Source organism: Grammomys surdaster, unplaced genomic scaffold (assembly GCF_004785775.1).
Source record: "Grammomys surdaster isolate TR1022 unplaced genomic scaffold, NIH_TR_1.0 146, whole genome shotgun sequence".
NCBI classification, from domain to species: Eukaryota; Metazoa; Chordata; class Mammalia; order Rodentia; family Muridae; genus Grammomys; species Grammomys surdaster.
The window spans coordinates 5,887,212-5,905,201 of NW_021604604.1; the positions used below are offsets into that span (position 1 = coordinate 5,887,212).

The following is a 17,990-nucleotide window of genomic DNA, read 5'->3' on the forward strand; positions in this document are numbered from 1 at the left end:
AGTACTGTAGCAGGACAAATTGTAGGTCAAAAGTTTTATGGTTGGATTGTTTTCTCACTTTCTCCACTGGAAGTCTTGTCTGATTACAGAAGATATCTGGTTCAGGTTCTGTATCCCTATTACTAGAAATCGTTACTAGGGTAACACTGTAGATTCCAGGGAATTTCCATTGCACTAGGTTTCTATTTGACCCCCAACATGTACTGCATTTCGATTTCTCTCCCATACTTCTAAAGTAACGCACTAATAGATTCCAGCCCTGTCCAGCAGGAACAACTTGTTGAAAGTGAGCTTTGTGGAATATTTATTAATTCTCAACAAACACTGGGAAGGCCTGCACCATTCTGTCAGGGGTTACTTTTACTAGAATAGCTCCTTGCTGCCAAACAAACCATAGCCAGCTTCCAGGTGGAGCTGTAGCCAGCTTCCAGGTGTAGCTACATCTCCTGCCTGCTTTCATTGTCCTTGTGTTCTCAGAGCCACCTAGAAACTGAAGTCTGCTTAGGCAAGGCAAATGGTAGATCGAATCCAATTTACTCAAGAGTCCCATCACATTCCATATCCCCCAAACCATTAAAGAAAGTAACACACTTAAGAGGCAGCTTACAGACACCTCAGGTTGGGTACCAAATTAAGCCATAAAAATATTGTTCCCAAGAGTAAAGTTGAGATAATAACCAATTTCTCTTATTTTAGATTCTTTGGTGCTAAAATACTTAATATCCTCTCATTCCTTGTGTTTTTGTTCTTTAGAGATTTATAGTCTTGAGAATAGAAAAAAACTAGGCAATGCAGGTAAAATGATATAATCTTACAGGCATATAATTTTAACAGCTACCACTAGAATCAGGACTAATAGACAGACTTTTAGTCTCTGATGTTGACTTAGGCACAAAAGAAAGGAAAAAAGCACACACAAATATATCATTTGTTATTTTCAATTTAAAAAAATGCTTATATCTAAAAGACAGGCAAAATCTTCTCAGGTTCCCACCCACCTAAAGAGTAGACATTCTGAAAATGCTTGCTTTTATTATTATTGTTATTATATAAGCAGTCATGCAAACAAGCTTTCCTCCCAAGAGATATGTGACATTGACCAAAAATATGTGTCAAGCATCAGCAAAACTTAAACTTTCCAGAAAGCTTTCACATATAAATTCTTTTTTCAAAGTAGTTCCTAGGAATGACTCAAGCTACTTTAGATACCTAATCAGATTCATCAAATCTCCAAAACATATTAAAATAAACACATTTTAAGAAAAAGATATCTAGTATGTTAGGCACACTGAAGCTCCAAAACAAGTCTCCTTCAAGAATGATGGAGACATGAATGCTAACATTACTCTCACATGGGATTCAGGGACTGCCTGTCTAGAGTCATTGCATGTCACAAATGCCTTTGTCTTTCTTTTCACTAGAGGAATCTGAATGAACTAGAAAGGAACAGGGTTCAGAAGAGGCTGGCAGGTCTGGATTTGAATTCCAGTCCCTCTAATAACAAACAGAACATATTCAGTAAACACTAAACTAAAATGTTGGAAGGGGAAAACCTTTAAAAAGTCATTGAGTTTGTCCATATATCTGGGGACACAAGCCAGACAGAGCCAAAGGAACCCATGTCCTCTGAGCACCTAGTTGATCTTAAGTCTCATGGAAGTCTCCAACAGGTGGTTTTCTGTATTCTCCTTTATGTTTCACCAACTCAAAACACCTGACCTTTTGCTGTCTGACACTATTAAGGTACAAAACATAAAAAAAATAAAAAAGCATAATGAAAAAGTAAAATAACAAGCAGCATGTGCACATATATACACACAATGTATGATGTTTATCAAGCTTGGGGATTTATCTAGGACTTTAGTCATGTTGAGCAGGGTCTCCATCTCTAAGGAATATGCTCAGTGACAACAGGAATACACTTTGAAGAGTGTTACCATACCTTGCCCTGAACAAGAGGAGCAGCTCCCAGAAGAGATCACAGTGTCATCTTCAAAAATCTGTGTTGTCAGCCTAACAATGGACAGAGCTTGTGGATTCTTATGGTAGAAGAGGAGGATGGATTGTAGGCCCAGATGAGGATAGGAACTCCACAGAAAGACCAACAGAGTCAACTAACCTGGACCCTTGGTGCTCCCTAGGCTTCCCTGCTCAAATGTAACAGATTTGCAACTTGACCATCATGTGGGTCCTGAACAACTGGAACAGGGGCTATTCCAAAAGCTGTCGTCTATACATCGGGTATGATCTTCTAGCTAGGCTGCCTTGTATGGACTCAGTGGGAGAGGAAGCACCTAAATTGGCAGAGTCTTGAAGTTCCAGGGTAGGTGGGATACCCAGAAGCCCACAGTTGCTCAGATGAGAAGGGGAGGGGAGATCTGGGAAGGATTGTGGGAGGGGTTGACCAGGAGGAGTTGTAAAGTGAACAAGTGAAAAAAAAAAAGACTCTATGTAGCCTACTCTGTGTGTCTATGTATCACCCAGGATCCGCACTCTGCGTGAGTGTATGACTCTGATTCACTCAGTTCAGTTCTCCTTTCTCCATTTTGTGCCCTATTTAGAGGCTGTCTCTAAGAGAGGGGCCAAAGCTGCAACTCCAAGTTGCTATACCAATATCATTCTCAAGATGCCAGACTACTCCATAGGATACAGAAATACCTCTTTTAGGAATGGTACTTTCTCAGTGCCTGTGCTGGTTAGTTTTGTCAAGGTGATACAAACTGGAGTCACCACAAAAGAAGGAATCTCGGTTGAGGGACTGCTTTCATCAGTCTAGCCTATGGGTATAATAGTGGGGGATTTTCTTAACTGTGGATTGATTTTGCAGGGCCCAGCCCATAGCAGGTAATGCCTCTCTAAGCAAGTGGGCTCTGGCTGTGTGAGAAAGTTAGCTGAGCCAGCCAGGGAAGCAATCCATTTAGCAGTGTTCTTCCATGGTCTCTGATTAAAATGTTGTCTCCAACTCTGCTTGAGTTTCTGCCCTGACATCACTAAGAAATTAACTGCAATGTAGAAGTACAAGGGAAATAAAGCCTTACTCAATCCCCTCCAAGTACTTTTGATCAGAGTTTATCATAGCAACAGAAAACAAAAGAGACCAGTGCCTGCATAACACTGCCTGACATGAGAGGGTCTGTAGGGGCACAGAGGGAAAAGTATACCTGGTATGGCCATAGAGAAGCCATTGGTCATGATTAAGCCTCTCACACATACACTTCCAGCAGTCTATAGTTTGGAGGATTCCTCTGACTATGAGGAATCAAAAATCCTACCTCAGTTCTTCTTGCAGGATGGCAGAGCATCTGCTTCATGAAACTGATGTATCTCCCAATTAATGAGTATACTAGGAAATGGAACAGAGTGAAAAGACAGATTCTGGGTTCTGAGAAATGATAAGTCTATTACTGTGGGGAAAATGGCATCTAAAATGTCAAATGGAGAAAAGATATGCAAACAGACAATGGCTGGACCACATAACTCACCCCAATTCTCATCCTAAACTCTACAACAACTAGTCCAAGAAGAAAAAATCATTGCCCTGACCTCAGCTAAAGTTGCATGCATAGTCTGAGAGAGATGCAGAGCTGAGAGTTTCTGCTTTTTGTCCATTTATTCAACAAAGCATCAATCATAGAAAAGCAAATTCTATTCAACTCTTAAACTACTATGGTCTTTGTAATTAGTTCAACAGCCTCCCAGCCAACAGCCTCTGCTCACAGACCACCAGAGGTCTTACCTTTCTTCACTAAACACATTCATATATGCATTTTTCACAAAGGTAAGAGATGGTAAGCCAGTCCTATTTCTATAACAAACCAAAGTTTGTTCTCATCTTGATGGTCCTTGCTTTCTCCTGAAAGATGTTCACATCGATTTTGTTAGACATATTTCCCAATCAATATAATATTTTCATGGCTTTTAGTTTTAAGGGTCTTAGAACTCTTGTACCTCCTGTGAGGCCTTGAAGCAACCCTGAAATCTGCTTCAAATATGTCCTGCAACATCACACTCATTCAACTACTCTAAAGTACCCTTCTCAACTACCTCATGACTCCAGCACAACAGGTGATGAATTAACACTGAAGATTGATCAGTCACCCCATGTTTTTCAAAAAATGTACTTTATTAGCAAGGAAAGGCCAAGATCCATGAAACTCCTGAACCACAGCCCAAACCGAACAGTTAGTTAACCATGGTATGAAGTTGCGACGACTTTCATCACCTGTAGATATGGTTCTTTTAGCGGGAATGCTTGTCTCACTTCTCGCTGACAGTTTATAAACTAAGTAAACTCTTCATAATTGACCAAACTCCTGTGTAAACATTCATTCCTGGGCAAAAATTCTGTTAGCATTCTGATCTGCTATCCCAAGGAGAATTCAGCACACCCTATGGCAAGTCACATTGATGTGTGTTTTTCAAAGATGTCAACTACTATAGGTATAATCTAGTTATGATGGTCTGACCCTCTGGACAGTGGATTCACAGAGAGACCTGCTGTGTTCTTTCTTTTTTGTCTCCACTGCCCATCCTCTCTCATGAATAAATAAACCAATGGCTAGCTATTACACATACACACACACACACACATGCACACACATACACACATATATACTGTTCTTTAAAAGCAAATCTCAAAAGGCACAGCGTATGATCAAGTATAGTAGAGTCTGGGCTCTACTATGTTATAGAAAATAATGAACAATTGACTGAAATCAATTAACCAGAATATTTACTTACCTCGATCTGGGTGGTGTTGTCCTGTCCGTCATCCAGCAGCAGATCAGTGAAGCCTCTGGACTCTGGAGAGTCTTGGCCCATGCTGGCTCGGTTTGTGTCTACTGCCTTAAAAGGGTCCATGTTTCTTTTCCACCTGTGGCTGTATGCTTGAGAGTCCACTTCTACCCCCTCTTCACTCCGAGGAAAGATGTTTGCAACTTCATACTTCCAATCTGAAAAAGAAACAATTTTGTTTTCTCCAGAATGAAAATATACACCTCTGTTGGTCATTAGAATAAAAACCAGTCACCCCATGTTTTTCAAAAATATACTTTATTAGCAAGGAAAGGCCAAGATCCATGAAACTCCTGAACCACAGCCCAAACCGAACAGTTAGTTAATCATGGTATACAGTTGCAACAACTTTCATCACCTGTAGATATTGTGACTTACCACAATAAGACCAAATTACTTGTTCTATTACAGTTGATGTGTTAATGCAAGTGTTATGGGTTAAACATAAAATAGATCAGTAGATTTATACATAGACTGCTTGGTCCACAGATGCTTGGCACTATAGCCAATAGTCTAGATAGAGGAAGGAGGAGATTTGGGGCATGTCTTTGATTGAAGGTTATACTTTATCCCCAAGTCCCTTCTTGATCTTTTTGCTTCTTTTCTATAAGGAGATGAACAGATTTTTACCACACATGTCCCCACCACTATGATGCTGTATCCAAGAGCATGAGGAAATTCGTGTAACCTCTGAAGCATGCCTCAAACTAATCTTCCTTTCTGCTCTTTCCCAGGTCTTTGAATCCAAGTGACATAAGCATAAATGATAGGCTGATAGGCAAGGACAGTACCACTACTGGGCACACCACAAAATGTACCGATGATTCCTGAAGTGATATCTAAAGGTCCTTCAAATATATGGCACCACAGAAATGCATTTTCCATCCCTTTGTATGTGTCTGCATGCATGCATGTGCATACACTCACACATGCACACATGCATACACACACACACACACACACACACACACACAGAGAGAGAGAGAGAGAGAGAGAGAGAGAGAGATTTTCTGAGAAAGCAAGATAGAGCTTAAAGAATGAAAGAAAGGCATTTTCAGCTTATTCCAAAACAAATATAATGCTGAACGTGTGAGCTGATGCAGATTTCACATGGCTATTGCCAGGGTGTGAACGCACAGTGATGTGCTTGTACGGGTTAAACCACAGCAATAGTTGCTTCCTGTAAATGGGCTAACTTATCTTGTCATTTACAAGCCAGACTTGGTTCATTGCCTGACTCATTTGATAAGCAGCACTCTCAAGAGGCATCACAAAAACGTGGTTGTTCATTTGCACTGTCCTCACTTGGGAACTTGTCATGGCAGTAAAGGTTGACATTGACAGGCATGTACAGAAATGGATGGGACAGCAAGGAGATCAAATCACAAAGGTATTTTAAAGCCATCTACAAGGTTTAGCCCTGCTGACCCAGCTCATCCCACCACTACATGAGGGAAAATTAGATTTAATCATGACTCCTAGTCTTTCATTTCAGTAGGTCAGCAGGGGATGGGATACCATAAGAATTGAAAATTCAGTTTCCAAGCAAGAGGAACAGCCTTCTACTGAAGCATTACCCAGAGATAAGGATCAGTAGCCTTCCTAACGAGCCTGATACGGGTTCATGAAGGGGCAAGAGAAGATTGATTTAATCATGGAGGAAATGTTCCCCTCAATACAAGAACATTTTGTGAAAGCTAAAGGTTTTTAATGCAGAGTATTATGCCACTCAATCGGGCACTTATAACTTCAAAACTTATAGGCCATGACTACCACTATTTTTCATCCACCACAATGTCTGGACATACCTTGTTTGGATGATCCTTCCAAACAAGACAGTGCAGTCTGCTTTCCCTAAGACAGAAAAGATATTTTAGAGTCTGATGTGTGGCTAGATGGAGGCTTACGAGAAGCCTTACCTTACAGTATTTTTTGAGCCCTACGAAGAATAATGGGTCCCAAATTCAAGTTTCCATGAGAAGAAATCTGGAATCCAAGAAGAAAAAGGCAGGGCTGTGCCCACATAAGTGAACTATACACCAAATGGGACTCATATGCTTTGCAAATGGTTGCACAGGATTCCCCAGTCCCTCTGCATGTACTGAATGCTCAATAAAAAACAATCTAGTTAGCGCTGTTGACATTATTCTGGAAACATTTATTTTGAGAACATTCTCCCTCTGTCTGTCATTTGACAATGCTTCAATGTCCACTGACTAAATGAATGAAGGAATACAATACTGCCATTCTCTTTGGCACAAGACTTCTAGGACCAGGCAGAAGTAAGTAAGAGGTGGGAGCTGACATTCTTTCAGATGTGTTGCTGTTTATGGGTCTGTGATAATGTATAAATTTTCTCTGCCTTTGTTACCCTTTATTTTAGGTCACATTGGACATAGCTTAGCTGCAAAGGCAAACACTGTTTCCTAAGGATGTATCTGCCTCTAAGAATGATGGTACTAAGCAGAGCTACATGAAGCAATTTGTTTGACTCGCTTGTATATCCTGCCTCATTATCAAAGACATATGAGACGCCTTACAACAAAATTAAGCAATAAAATTTTCTAACAACCAGAGAAGACCTTCTGACAAAAGGCTTAGGTCAACCTCAGAGATGTCCATCTGCCTCACATGAAGGGTGGCATGTCTCAGTGAGTTATGCCAAGCTGTGCCAAGTTTGCCCCTGTCCTTCCCTCTTCCTTGTATACCTCTATGTTCCTGCCCTTCATCTTCTTCCTTCTCTTTCCCTCTTCTTTCCTTTTGATCCTTTTCAGTTTTATTTTATGTGAAAAAGTTTTGTCATGCAGTACAGTCTTGTCTGGAGTTCTGCCATCCTCCTGCCTCAGTTTCCCTAGTGTCTGGGAATTCAGTTGCCTGTTACTGCTCAGCATCTTGATTAAATGTGTTATGCTCACTTCTCTGACATTAAGTTCACCATTTCTCTTCTGATATGTATAGCATAGCAGAATACAACTCTTCTCAAAACCCTCATCAGACCCATTAGCCTCTTTCGGGCACCCAGATCTCAATATAAGAAGCAGACAGAATGAATATCAGCAGAAGAGGCTCTTGCATTCATTCTATTTCTTAAATCTCCTTCATTATTTTCTTTCATTCATTTCACTCTAAAGAATAAATAAAGGAGCTTCAGAACCTAAATGCAATAATGCCCATGTTTCTCATTTAAGGAGAAATCTGATTAATATGCTAAGCAACTCTTTAGCACTAAAAAAAAAAAAAGAATCAATCCTTTGCAAGATTGGGGGGAAGCAGAAAGAGCATACAGGTTCTTGGCTGAAGCATGCTTATATGAGCACGTGACTTCAGAAGTCAGGGCTTTTGACCTCCTTGGCTTCATAATAATATTTTCTAATTTCTTTTAAAAATTGCTATTAGTACTTTAAAATAGCTCATTTTTATTGTGCACATTAGTGATGTTCATTGTAATGTGTCACTTATCGCAACAGCATCTGGCGGCCACATCCTACAGACATAGTGACCAATCTTCAGTCACACAGCACTATGCTGGTAAAGACTTACTCTTATTATAATGCACATCTGCAAACTGGGGAAGAAAATTCTCTGCTCACTCTGATTGCATTTACCAAAACTGAACAAGCCCTCAGAAAGTCCTGAGAAGTTTCCTAATGAGACGATTTGTGAGTCTAGCGTCTGGACATGTAAAAACCTGTTGGGTTGCTACTTTCATACTGAATTATATTTTCTCTGATAACATTATAAATAAACAAGGATACTCAGTCATGCACATAGATTTATCACTTCTAGGTTCATAATTCAGTTAGTAAATGGTTCAAAATTCTAGTATGAAAGGGGTTTAGATGCTGATTCTGTTTTGACTGGACTTTAGAGAATATGAAATATGTCAAAATGGATGCTTTACAGAGATGCAGGAAGGAAAACTGGAAAAGTCAGAGTTGGATTATCTATATTGTGATTGACTTATCCTCATTTCATGGGCTTTCAAAACACATATAAACATCTTAAATCATTCTTTAAATTGACAACCAAATAAGTCACTCATAGATAAGACAGGGGGATCTATGGGACAAGATGTTTTTCCTTCCCAGTGAAAACATACACAATAGGAGGAAATCTCTAAAGTCCCTTTTATGCTATTGTGATAGATCACCGTTATAGTCAGTTTGATGTCACTAGGAATCACTTCAGAAAGAAATCTCTTGATACGCTTGTGAGAGATTATCTAAACTTAATTGACTAAGTTGGATGACTTCATTCATGTGAGTGGGATGACCACACAGGCTGAGGTCTCAGACTAGTTATAAATGGAAAAGCAGTGGTGGCGCACGCCTTTATTGTCAGCACTTGGGAGGCAGAGGCAGGCAGATCTCTGAGTTTGAGACCATCCTGGTCTATAGAGTGAGCTCCAGGTAGCCAGGGTTACACATAGAGACCCTTCCTTGAAAAGAAATAAGGGGCAGGGAAAGCAACATGGGGACCCATATTCATGATCCTCTGCTCGGCAGAGGGCATGATGTGATCTGCCAACTCATTTTCTTGTGACCATTAAAGCCCTGGGCTTGACAGATTGCATACCAGGAGACATAAAGGAACATATACTTCCTTCCTTAAATTGCATCTGTTAGATACTTATTTTTTCAAAAGACAATTATATAACAAGACCATCCTATACCAGAAAATAAATAAAGCAAAGGTGAAGAAAGTGATACTTGAATGAGTAAATCTATTTTATGTCACATCCCAATTATATTATTTCAATATTTTTGCAGGCAACCAACAGTTGTATTGAGAAAATTTTAACCCCTTCTCTTGACTACTGTGCATAAATAATACTCATAATACATATATGCTAAACTACCAGAAAGTAATTGTATGATTAGAAATTGAATCTTTACAAAGTTACAATTTATAACAACTGTATTTATTAACATATTCTATATTCTGTACTTTATATGTGTTAAGGTATGTGTATGCTTGTGTGGAGATGCATGATTGTGGGAGTCTGTATGTAGTTATGGATGGATTTGAGAGTTCAGACCAGAGGCTGACATTAAGTATCTTCCCCAATTGTTCTTTAACTCATTTTTAAGGTAGCTTCTAACTGAACCTGAGCTCACTGATTTGGCTAGACTAATAGTCCAGCATGCCCTAGAGATCCTCTCAGACACACCTCTATCATACTCGGGTTACAGTCATGAGTCACTGCGAGAACCTTTAAATGCACATCCTGGGGACTACACTCAGGTATCACACTCAAGTAGCAAGTAATTTACTGACTGAGCTATCTCTGCAACTCCCTTCTGCACTTGATAAATGAAGCAAGCCATCCATCACTGTAAATTCTCTGAAGGAACATTCCGAAGTTTTGCAGATAGCATCTTTCCTGGCTGGAATCACCTGAGCAAGGTTAGAAATATTTGGCTAAGGCAGACTGCCATGTGACTATGAATCTCAATTTATTTCAGAACTGAAAAGAAAAATTCTATTAAATAAATTATATACTTGGCTGTGTCAATAATGAACTCACTACTGCAGTTGATTTGGACGTTTTGACTGGTAGCATTATTCAGCAAGGTAGCTACAGAAGATAAAGTTCTGAACATGTTTTATTGAGGTGTATTAAGGGTTTTGAATGGGATCTAGCAGTCATATTTTATTAAGTCCTCAGGAGAGATTTTCTGCCTCTGGATGTGCTTCTTATAATCCACCCAAGTGTAACATACTGCAAGCTCTGTCCCAGCAGCATCTTTGGTTCCCGCCACAGAGAATTTCTCAAAAAAACTCTTTACCAACAATACATAGCTCCTATAAATGCAAACAACCCCAATCTTCATGAAAAGTTACATATCTCCCTCCAATTCCAGCTCATAAAGGGGCCTTATAACTGAATCAAGTTTTCTTCCGTAATATATTTACTCTTCAAAGGCGACTCCTTTAAATACACTTATTTTTTTTTAATTTTTTCTCAAATCATAATTAATTCACACAGGGTTATAAACAAAGAAAGGCAGGACGTGGGGAAGGGAATGACACTGGAGTGTGGGTGCTCAGGGGGAATACAGATATCTTCAGAACCGGGTATTGGCTGGGTGAAGGTTCAGGGTAAGTTCAAAAAAAAACTGGAGGGACACAGAAGGGGTTGGAGAAAGAGAAAATAATGTCATATTTTCATTAAAAACTAGAATATTAAAAAGAATAAAGTTCTTATTGTGTCTTTAAAATCTTAAAAAAATATATACTTATTATGCATACCTCCACTTGAATAAGTTATTCTGTAAAATGTGTTAATGCAGCAAGTTTGAAACTTGCTCGCTTAGGGAAGGTCTTGAACATTCTAGGCCCTTGACTATCCTCTGAAAACTTCACATGGGAACAGAATTCCCAATAAGCTACAGACAGGGTGTATTAATGTGTCTAAATTATGTAGGTAAATTATTTATGGCGAACACCTGCCTTCCTGTTGAACATATTGGATTTGGGGATATACCAGACAATTAGAAGCTATAGGAATAGCTCCACCCCAAAACAACAACAACAACAACAACAACAACAACAAACTTTTAGGAATTGTTGTTGTTATAACATGACTATGAAGGGTTTCCAGAGGCTCCTGTATTAAAGGCTTAGTTCCTAATGACAGCAATGTTCAGAAGTGACTGGATCAGGAAATTGACATCACAAGTAGGTTAGACTATCAGTGGAATCATAGTAGAGTGAAGTATTAACAGGTAGTAGAAATGGCAGGGGAAAGAATCTAGTTTGATAAAATAAGTTACTAGAAGCATAGTCTGAAGGAGACAGTTTGTCTCTGCCTTCTTGTTCCTCCACCATGTGTTGCTGTTATATTCCCTCCCTCCCTCTCTCCCTTTCTCCCCCTATCTCTCCCTCCCTCCTTCACTCTTCCTTGTCTCTCTCAAACATTCCTCCTCCGTTCTCCTCCTTTGACTTCTAGACAACAGGAGGTGAGCAGCTTTGCTCTATTATATGCTATTGTAATGCTCTGACTACTTACATGTCAAGAAACAACAGGGCCATACAATCATAGACTAGAACTTTTGAAACCATGAGCCAAAATAAATGGTTCTTTCATTAATATATCTTTCTCAGTGTTTCAGTCATTCAGGTGAACAGATGACTAACTCAGGGGAATTTCTAATGACCCCTCTTGGTTAACAACATCTTATGTGTCTTTAAAATGTGTTGGTAGAGAAATGAGGTACCAATTGTTAAACTCAGTTTTCCAACATACTATTCCATATCCTTTTCCTTTTTCCAACTTCATATTGTATCTTTTTGATTTTAATAAGAAATTAATTAAATATGAATTAACACTGAATCTTAAGGTTCTATGTGGTAATTCGCAAAGCTAGGGTCGTCTTAAGGATACTTGACACAGACTGCTTCAGTATAGTGACTCTATTTTATACAGTGTGTGCTTTGTGTGTGTATGTGTAGATGTACGGATGTACACGTGCATGTTTTCTGAGTGTACTATGAGTACAAGCATATACTATTTGTTTATAATTAACAAATAGTTTAATCTGATGGAGCAAAACATTCAATCTGAGGCAGGAGTAAATGAGGACCCTGAGAGCCTACGGCCAGGAGCACATTCTATGTTCTGCCTCTACCTTTCTTTCATTGCAGCCCATTGACAGATTCCTTTTGAATGGAGAACATTAGGCAACTTAAGACTGTTATAAAAGATGAATTGGATTGGAAAAATGTAATTATTAAGAATTTGATCCAAATCAGACACTGAGTATTTATATTGAATACTTTGGATCTTTAATCATTTTATTGTGAAACAAAATGACATATAAACATGCAAATTTCATAGATGTAGAGTGTAACTTATTCTATATGCAAAAAGCCTTCATTAATAAAATTGAAGACAGCTTTATGTCTAGATGAGGTGGTACACACTATGATCCCAACTTTTGAGAGTGTAAGGCAAGAGTATTGCAAGTTGGTAGGTGACTTGGACTACATTGTAAATTTCAAACTAGCCTGGGGTACAAAACCTTGTCTCAGAAAAAGAGCCTCACATTACTTTATAACAATTCGTTGATGTGTAAAAGATAAATAGAGTAAGTCCACACTCATAATTGTGAACTAAGAAGTTTTGTACACTGCTTCTAGTAGCTTGCAGCTAGTATTATAATAATAGTTACTAATGTACTGTTATTATATTTTACACATGAACACTTTGATATGCATGTACAGCTATGTGATGTGCCAGGAAAACCATCAGAGATGATTCCAGAGGCTTTCTTAGTTGCTATCTAATCTGCCTTTAAGTAATCTTTCACAGGGTCAAATTATCAATTTGTATCCCAGCTTAGTGACAGAACATCATAAAATACTCTAAAATGAAATATATAAGAAACACATACTATAAAAAAGAGCAAAACAAGGCAAACAAGCCTTCACATGAATGTAGAAGGGAAGGAAAGCCTTACACTGAGCCAACTATGTTAATATGGGCAGATGAGGCAACATTAGTGTAAACATGCAGCATAGAATAGTGTAGTTTATCCATTGTATCCAGAGTATGCAAATTATACATTTAATATTTGGTAAGAAATTTAAAAATAATCTCCTTTGTAGAGATTTATTAACCAGCTAAAAATGCTGTCTCCTCATTTGAGTTAGTAAATTTCAGCATCTTTACTATGAAGATAGTTTGCATCATATTGTCAAATTCAAAGTACACTTATTTAAAAATTCAGGGCATTTGCTGGGTTTTTTTTTTTTTTTAGATGCAGTAGTGGAACTAAGGAAATAGGCTCATTTATACATAGGTTACAATCTACAGATAATGAATAATCAGGTAAAAAGTAGCTAATTAAATAAAAGATATAGTGTTTCCACAAGATTATTGTATTTTCCAGACCACATTGCATCATAAGGCCGAGAACAACAGTGTGACTTTTTGTCTGTAACCTCAACCATCATGACCTCACTCAGTATGAGAGGATATATTCTTACATACAGTCTTTTTGGTTCCTCTAGCTATAAAAGTCTACTATACTATTAGTATCCAAGTATCTAATTAATATATTTGATTATATTTGAGGCCATACATATGTCCATACTATTTTCAGAGTTTCTATATTATTTGTGAAAAGCATGTATGTATGTATATATGTATGTACGTATGTACGTACATGTATGTACGTATGTATGTATGTATGTATGTATGTATGTTGGTAATGCTTATTGGCTTCAAGGTACAGTAAAAACTGAAACCATGTGTTATACCTTTCCATTTCTGTTCATCATTAGGCATCTTAAAGTCTGTATTTCCTGTGCTGTGAGTGAGTGATTCTAAAATGAAGTCCAGACACTGGAGCCAAATCTCAAAGCATGAAAAAAATGCCATCCAGGGAAACAAAAGAGTCTGTGAACAAAGATCAATCATGGGCAATAATACCTCCTGGGAAAATGTAAACTTCTGAACCAGAACAGGCCAGATGGAATCTATTGATATAATGGTACGCAGGGTCAGAAAAGATGTCTAAATGCCCTAGGTCCAAATCACAGTGGGACATCTGGTAAACTCAGGCTGCCAGATCACCTCAATCTCATCTCATGTTGTTTACCACATCATGCTCAGTGTGTAGGCTGAAAATCCATAATGGCTCACTGGTGAACTCGGGCCTACTCAGCCACTAACAACAGATACTATTCAACACATAGCCTTCTATCTGCAAACTGCATCTGATTACATCAGATAAGTCATACCATTACACAACCAAATTTCTACAGGTTAAATATCCTCAAGAGATTTGAGGATTTGCACATTGACCAATAAAACTATATCACAAAGTTTATCTCTATCATTGATCTTTAAAATACAGTAACTCAAGGTTTATAATTACATGATTTTAGAAAAGTCTATCAACTTGGGTGACCATTTAATGAAAGTTCTAGACAATAGAACATAACACATGTTCTTAGAGTCAAAACTGATGCTACTTTTTCTAGAATTAAACTACATGATTCTGCAGCCAAAGCTGAATAATGTTATTAACCACTTTCCAAAAAGGAAGTGATACTTTATCTTACTCAAGAAATAAATGATGGAGTATTCCCTACATGACTGTGGAGAATTCATACTAAGATCCCAACCAGCTGCCCAAGTTCATCAACACTAAAGAATGTTATAATCAAATGCCATTTCTATCTTTAACTAAGTGTTTATCAGGCACTGTGACCATAATGTTTGAAGTTCTTTGCATCAATCTTAGCAATTATTTTTTCTTTATTAAGAGTTTTTACCTGAGTACTTTCTGAACTGTCAGCATCATTTATCCTGTGGTCTGGTACCATCTTGAAATACAACATGGGCTTAGGATAATAAGCTGATAACAAAGATGCAAGGGCTGCCAAATGACTAATGGGCAGGTAGTGTATACAGCATGTATATCCTTAACAAAGATATGGTTTTTATTTCAGTCAGGATAGAAATGGATGGTGTGAAGGTTTATAGCACTGCTCTGAGTAGGATGCAATTTGGAATACAACTCAGTTAATTTGGGAATTTTTCTTTTAATGGTTTAAGCATGCAGGTGATAATTTGGAAAAGAGAGAAAAGCAAAACATATTACAACCTTTAGTATTTTTACAACTTCAAACAAAGGCTATCAAAACTAGAGTCGTGCTTCCAACCAGCTTCCTTGCCAGATCCTGACACAGTTGAGGTGACTCCACACTAGCATCCCCTATATTACCTTGTTATTCAGTCAATCTTATTTCTTTGCTTAAAATTCTTAGCCTTGGCTACTTGGATAAGTTAGATCATTTCTTAAGAAAATTAGAATCCGCCCTGCAAATTTCATGCAATTTCCTATACTTTTCTCACCTCTTTTTTTATAGATGAGTTCTATTAAGTAAATGATCAGAATTATAGTGGTATAATTTTAAAGCCTTTTGAAAGGTTCAAAGAGAAAGCAATTTTCCCGAAGTTATCTTACTTCTCCTATTTGATTCATATACTTAATGAAATAAATCTTCACATAACCTTAGAACCATAAAGCAATGGACAAAGCCATTTAGCTTTGATTTTTTTCCAAATAACATTACAAAGAAACCTTATACAAAAAATCAAAAGGAAAGCACATACTTCTGAATGCCAAAGACAACTGTGAAATGAAGGACCCAGAATGATTTTTTAGTTATAATATACAATGTACAATCCTTTAAGCCAAACTGGTTCATTGATTTTTATACCTAAGTTAGAAATATTTTACTTACAAAACTGAATTCAATTCATGAAGCAGTTTTAAAATATTTATAACTTCCATCAAAGTTATTCATTTATCCAATGACATTTAAAGTAACTCAATATAACATATACATTTTCATATTAAAATATTTCATATATGTTTATGTATATGAAATATTTTAATATGCAAAAGTTTCTTTAGGTAAAATTATGATTTTCAATTTAAAAAAATCATCTTTCAATTTGTCTAATTCCTAAGACTGGGAAAATGACAAACCAGAAATTAGGATATGTTGAAGAGCAGAAAGCCTGTATCAATCTGTATAAATCTAATTAAGAAAGCTTTGGATTCCCAGGCTTTATCGTAGGCTTAATATTATATGTTATGCTACTAAGTTTATTAAGATTTACCCACCATTTGTGGAAAGAAAAATACTTACATTTTACTTTAAACTAACATTGAAAAGCAGCAGTTTTAAAATATGATTCCAAAGACTATAAAAAATTCTAAGAATGTCTACATATTGTTACAATTACCTAGAATGACGACACCTAATTAAGTTGCAAGATTGCCTATGTTTATGTTTATGCTTTTAAAATAACAATGTAAATAAACCACAATAATAAAAACACCACATTACAAAAAAAAAGAAATGAAAACAGCAAAACTTCTACTAAAATTAGATTTAGGTTTAGTGATCTATTCCTAAAATACACAAATACTTGCCAGAGTATAAGATTTTGGAGATAATATCGTATATTACATTTTCCTGCTTAGCATATTGATAGGAATTGGGAATACACTAATTTAAAGTATTTTGACGTTAATTTTTTATTGGATATTTTATTTATTTACATTTCAGATGTTATCCCATTTCCCTATTCCCCCCCATAAACCTCCTATCCCATCCCTCCTTCTCCTTTTTGCTTTTATTCCATTTTAATTTCATGCATTATTAAGGTCAGTTCTAGGTTGAGGACCTAGCAATACAATAGACGCAAATAGTCAAAGAAACAAGCAAGACAATAGACACAAATAGTCAAAAACAAGCAAGGCAGTATACAGAGTCCTGTGATCTCAGACATAATGCTACATATTTATCTTGAGGCAATAGTTATAAAAAGTAGACAGAAGCAGGTTACTATTTGATTTTTAGAGTGATTTTACAAATTTTATTACATCCAAATGAAATAAAAAACAAACATTAATGTCAGTACAAACTATACTACGAAATTATTAGGTAATCCTAGAGATGACTCAAATTCTTATATACATTATTGGATTTTTTTTCATCTTTCCAGGAAGGTATACATAGCAGGTATTTTGTGGTTTGCATTTCCCAGTAATAAGTAAGGCCACCAAGCCCCCAAATTCTATGAAATACTCAGCTCCCATGGAAGACGACCCCATGATTACAGTAATAAAAATGACAGATATGGCTGAAATCCAGAGACAACTGCATTGAGTTCATTGATTACAGGCCATGTGAGAAGCATACACAATATCTGATACAAGAGTCCAAATTTTAAATAAGGTAGAATGAGGGGTGAATAATTGGATAGTAAATGACCTTATTGTTCTACTACTTACTTTCTCTTAACAGTAACATAAAAATAAATAGAAATAAATAATGACACAGAACTCAGAAAGCCAATCTAGAGACAGTTATCTCTATTTAATATTTTCTATTATTTAACATCCAGATATGGATGCATATCACTTCAGTGTAAAGTCAGACTGCTCACAGTTGGTGTTAAAATATGCTGTGCCACTGTGTCTTACAGCTAGCAATGAAGAACTACTGAATCAGAAAAATGTAGACAAAAGAAAACAATGCTTCCTGTATGTTGTTACAGTGGTTACAAATATGCATAAAATAATTTTGGTAGGTACTAAAACTAGAGACAAGCAATTCTGAGAAAGTGGGTAATCTGCTATATACTCAGTCTATGGAAGTCCAATAAC

The 17,990-nt window shown here is 37.1% G+C and overlaps 1 protein-coding gene across 2 annotated transcripts in view; it reads right to left on the reverse strand.

Annotated features, from left to right (window-relative positions):
- The window catches only part of Plxdc2 (plexin domain containing 2), a 394,098-nt gene that overhangs the window by 235,513 nt on the left and 140,595 nt on the right, over positions 1-17,990 (reverse strand). For both annotated transcript variants that reach the window (XM_028764923.1, XM_028764922.1), the window contains exon 2: positions 4,741-4,952. In XM_028764923.1, the coding sequence (XP_028620756.1) occupies positions 4,741-4,952 (212 nt within the window). The remainder of the gene's footprint in view (positions 1-4,740; positions 4,953-17,990) is intronic.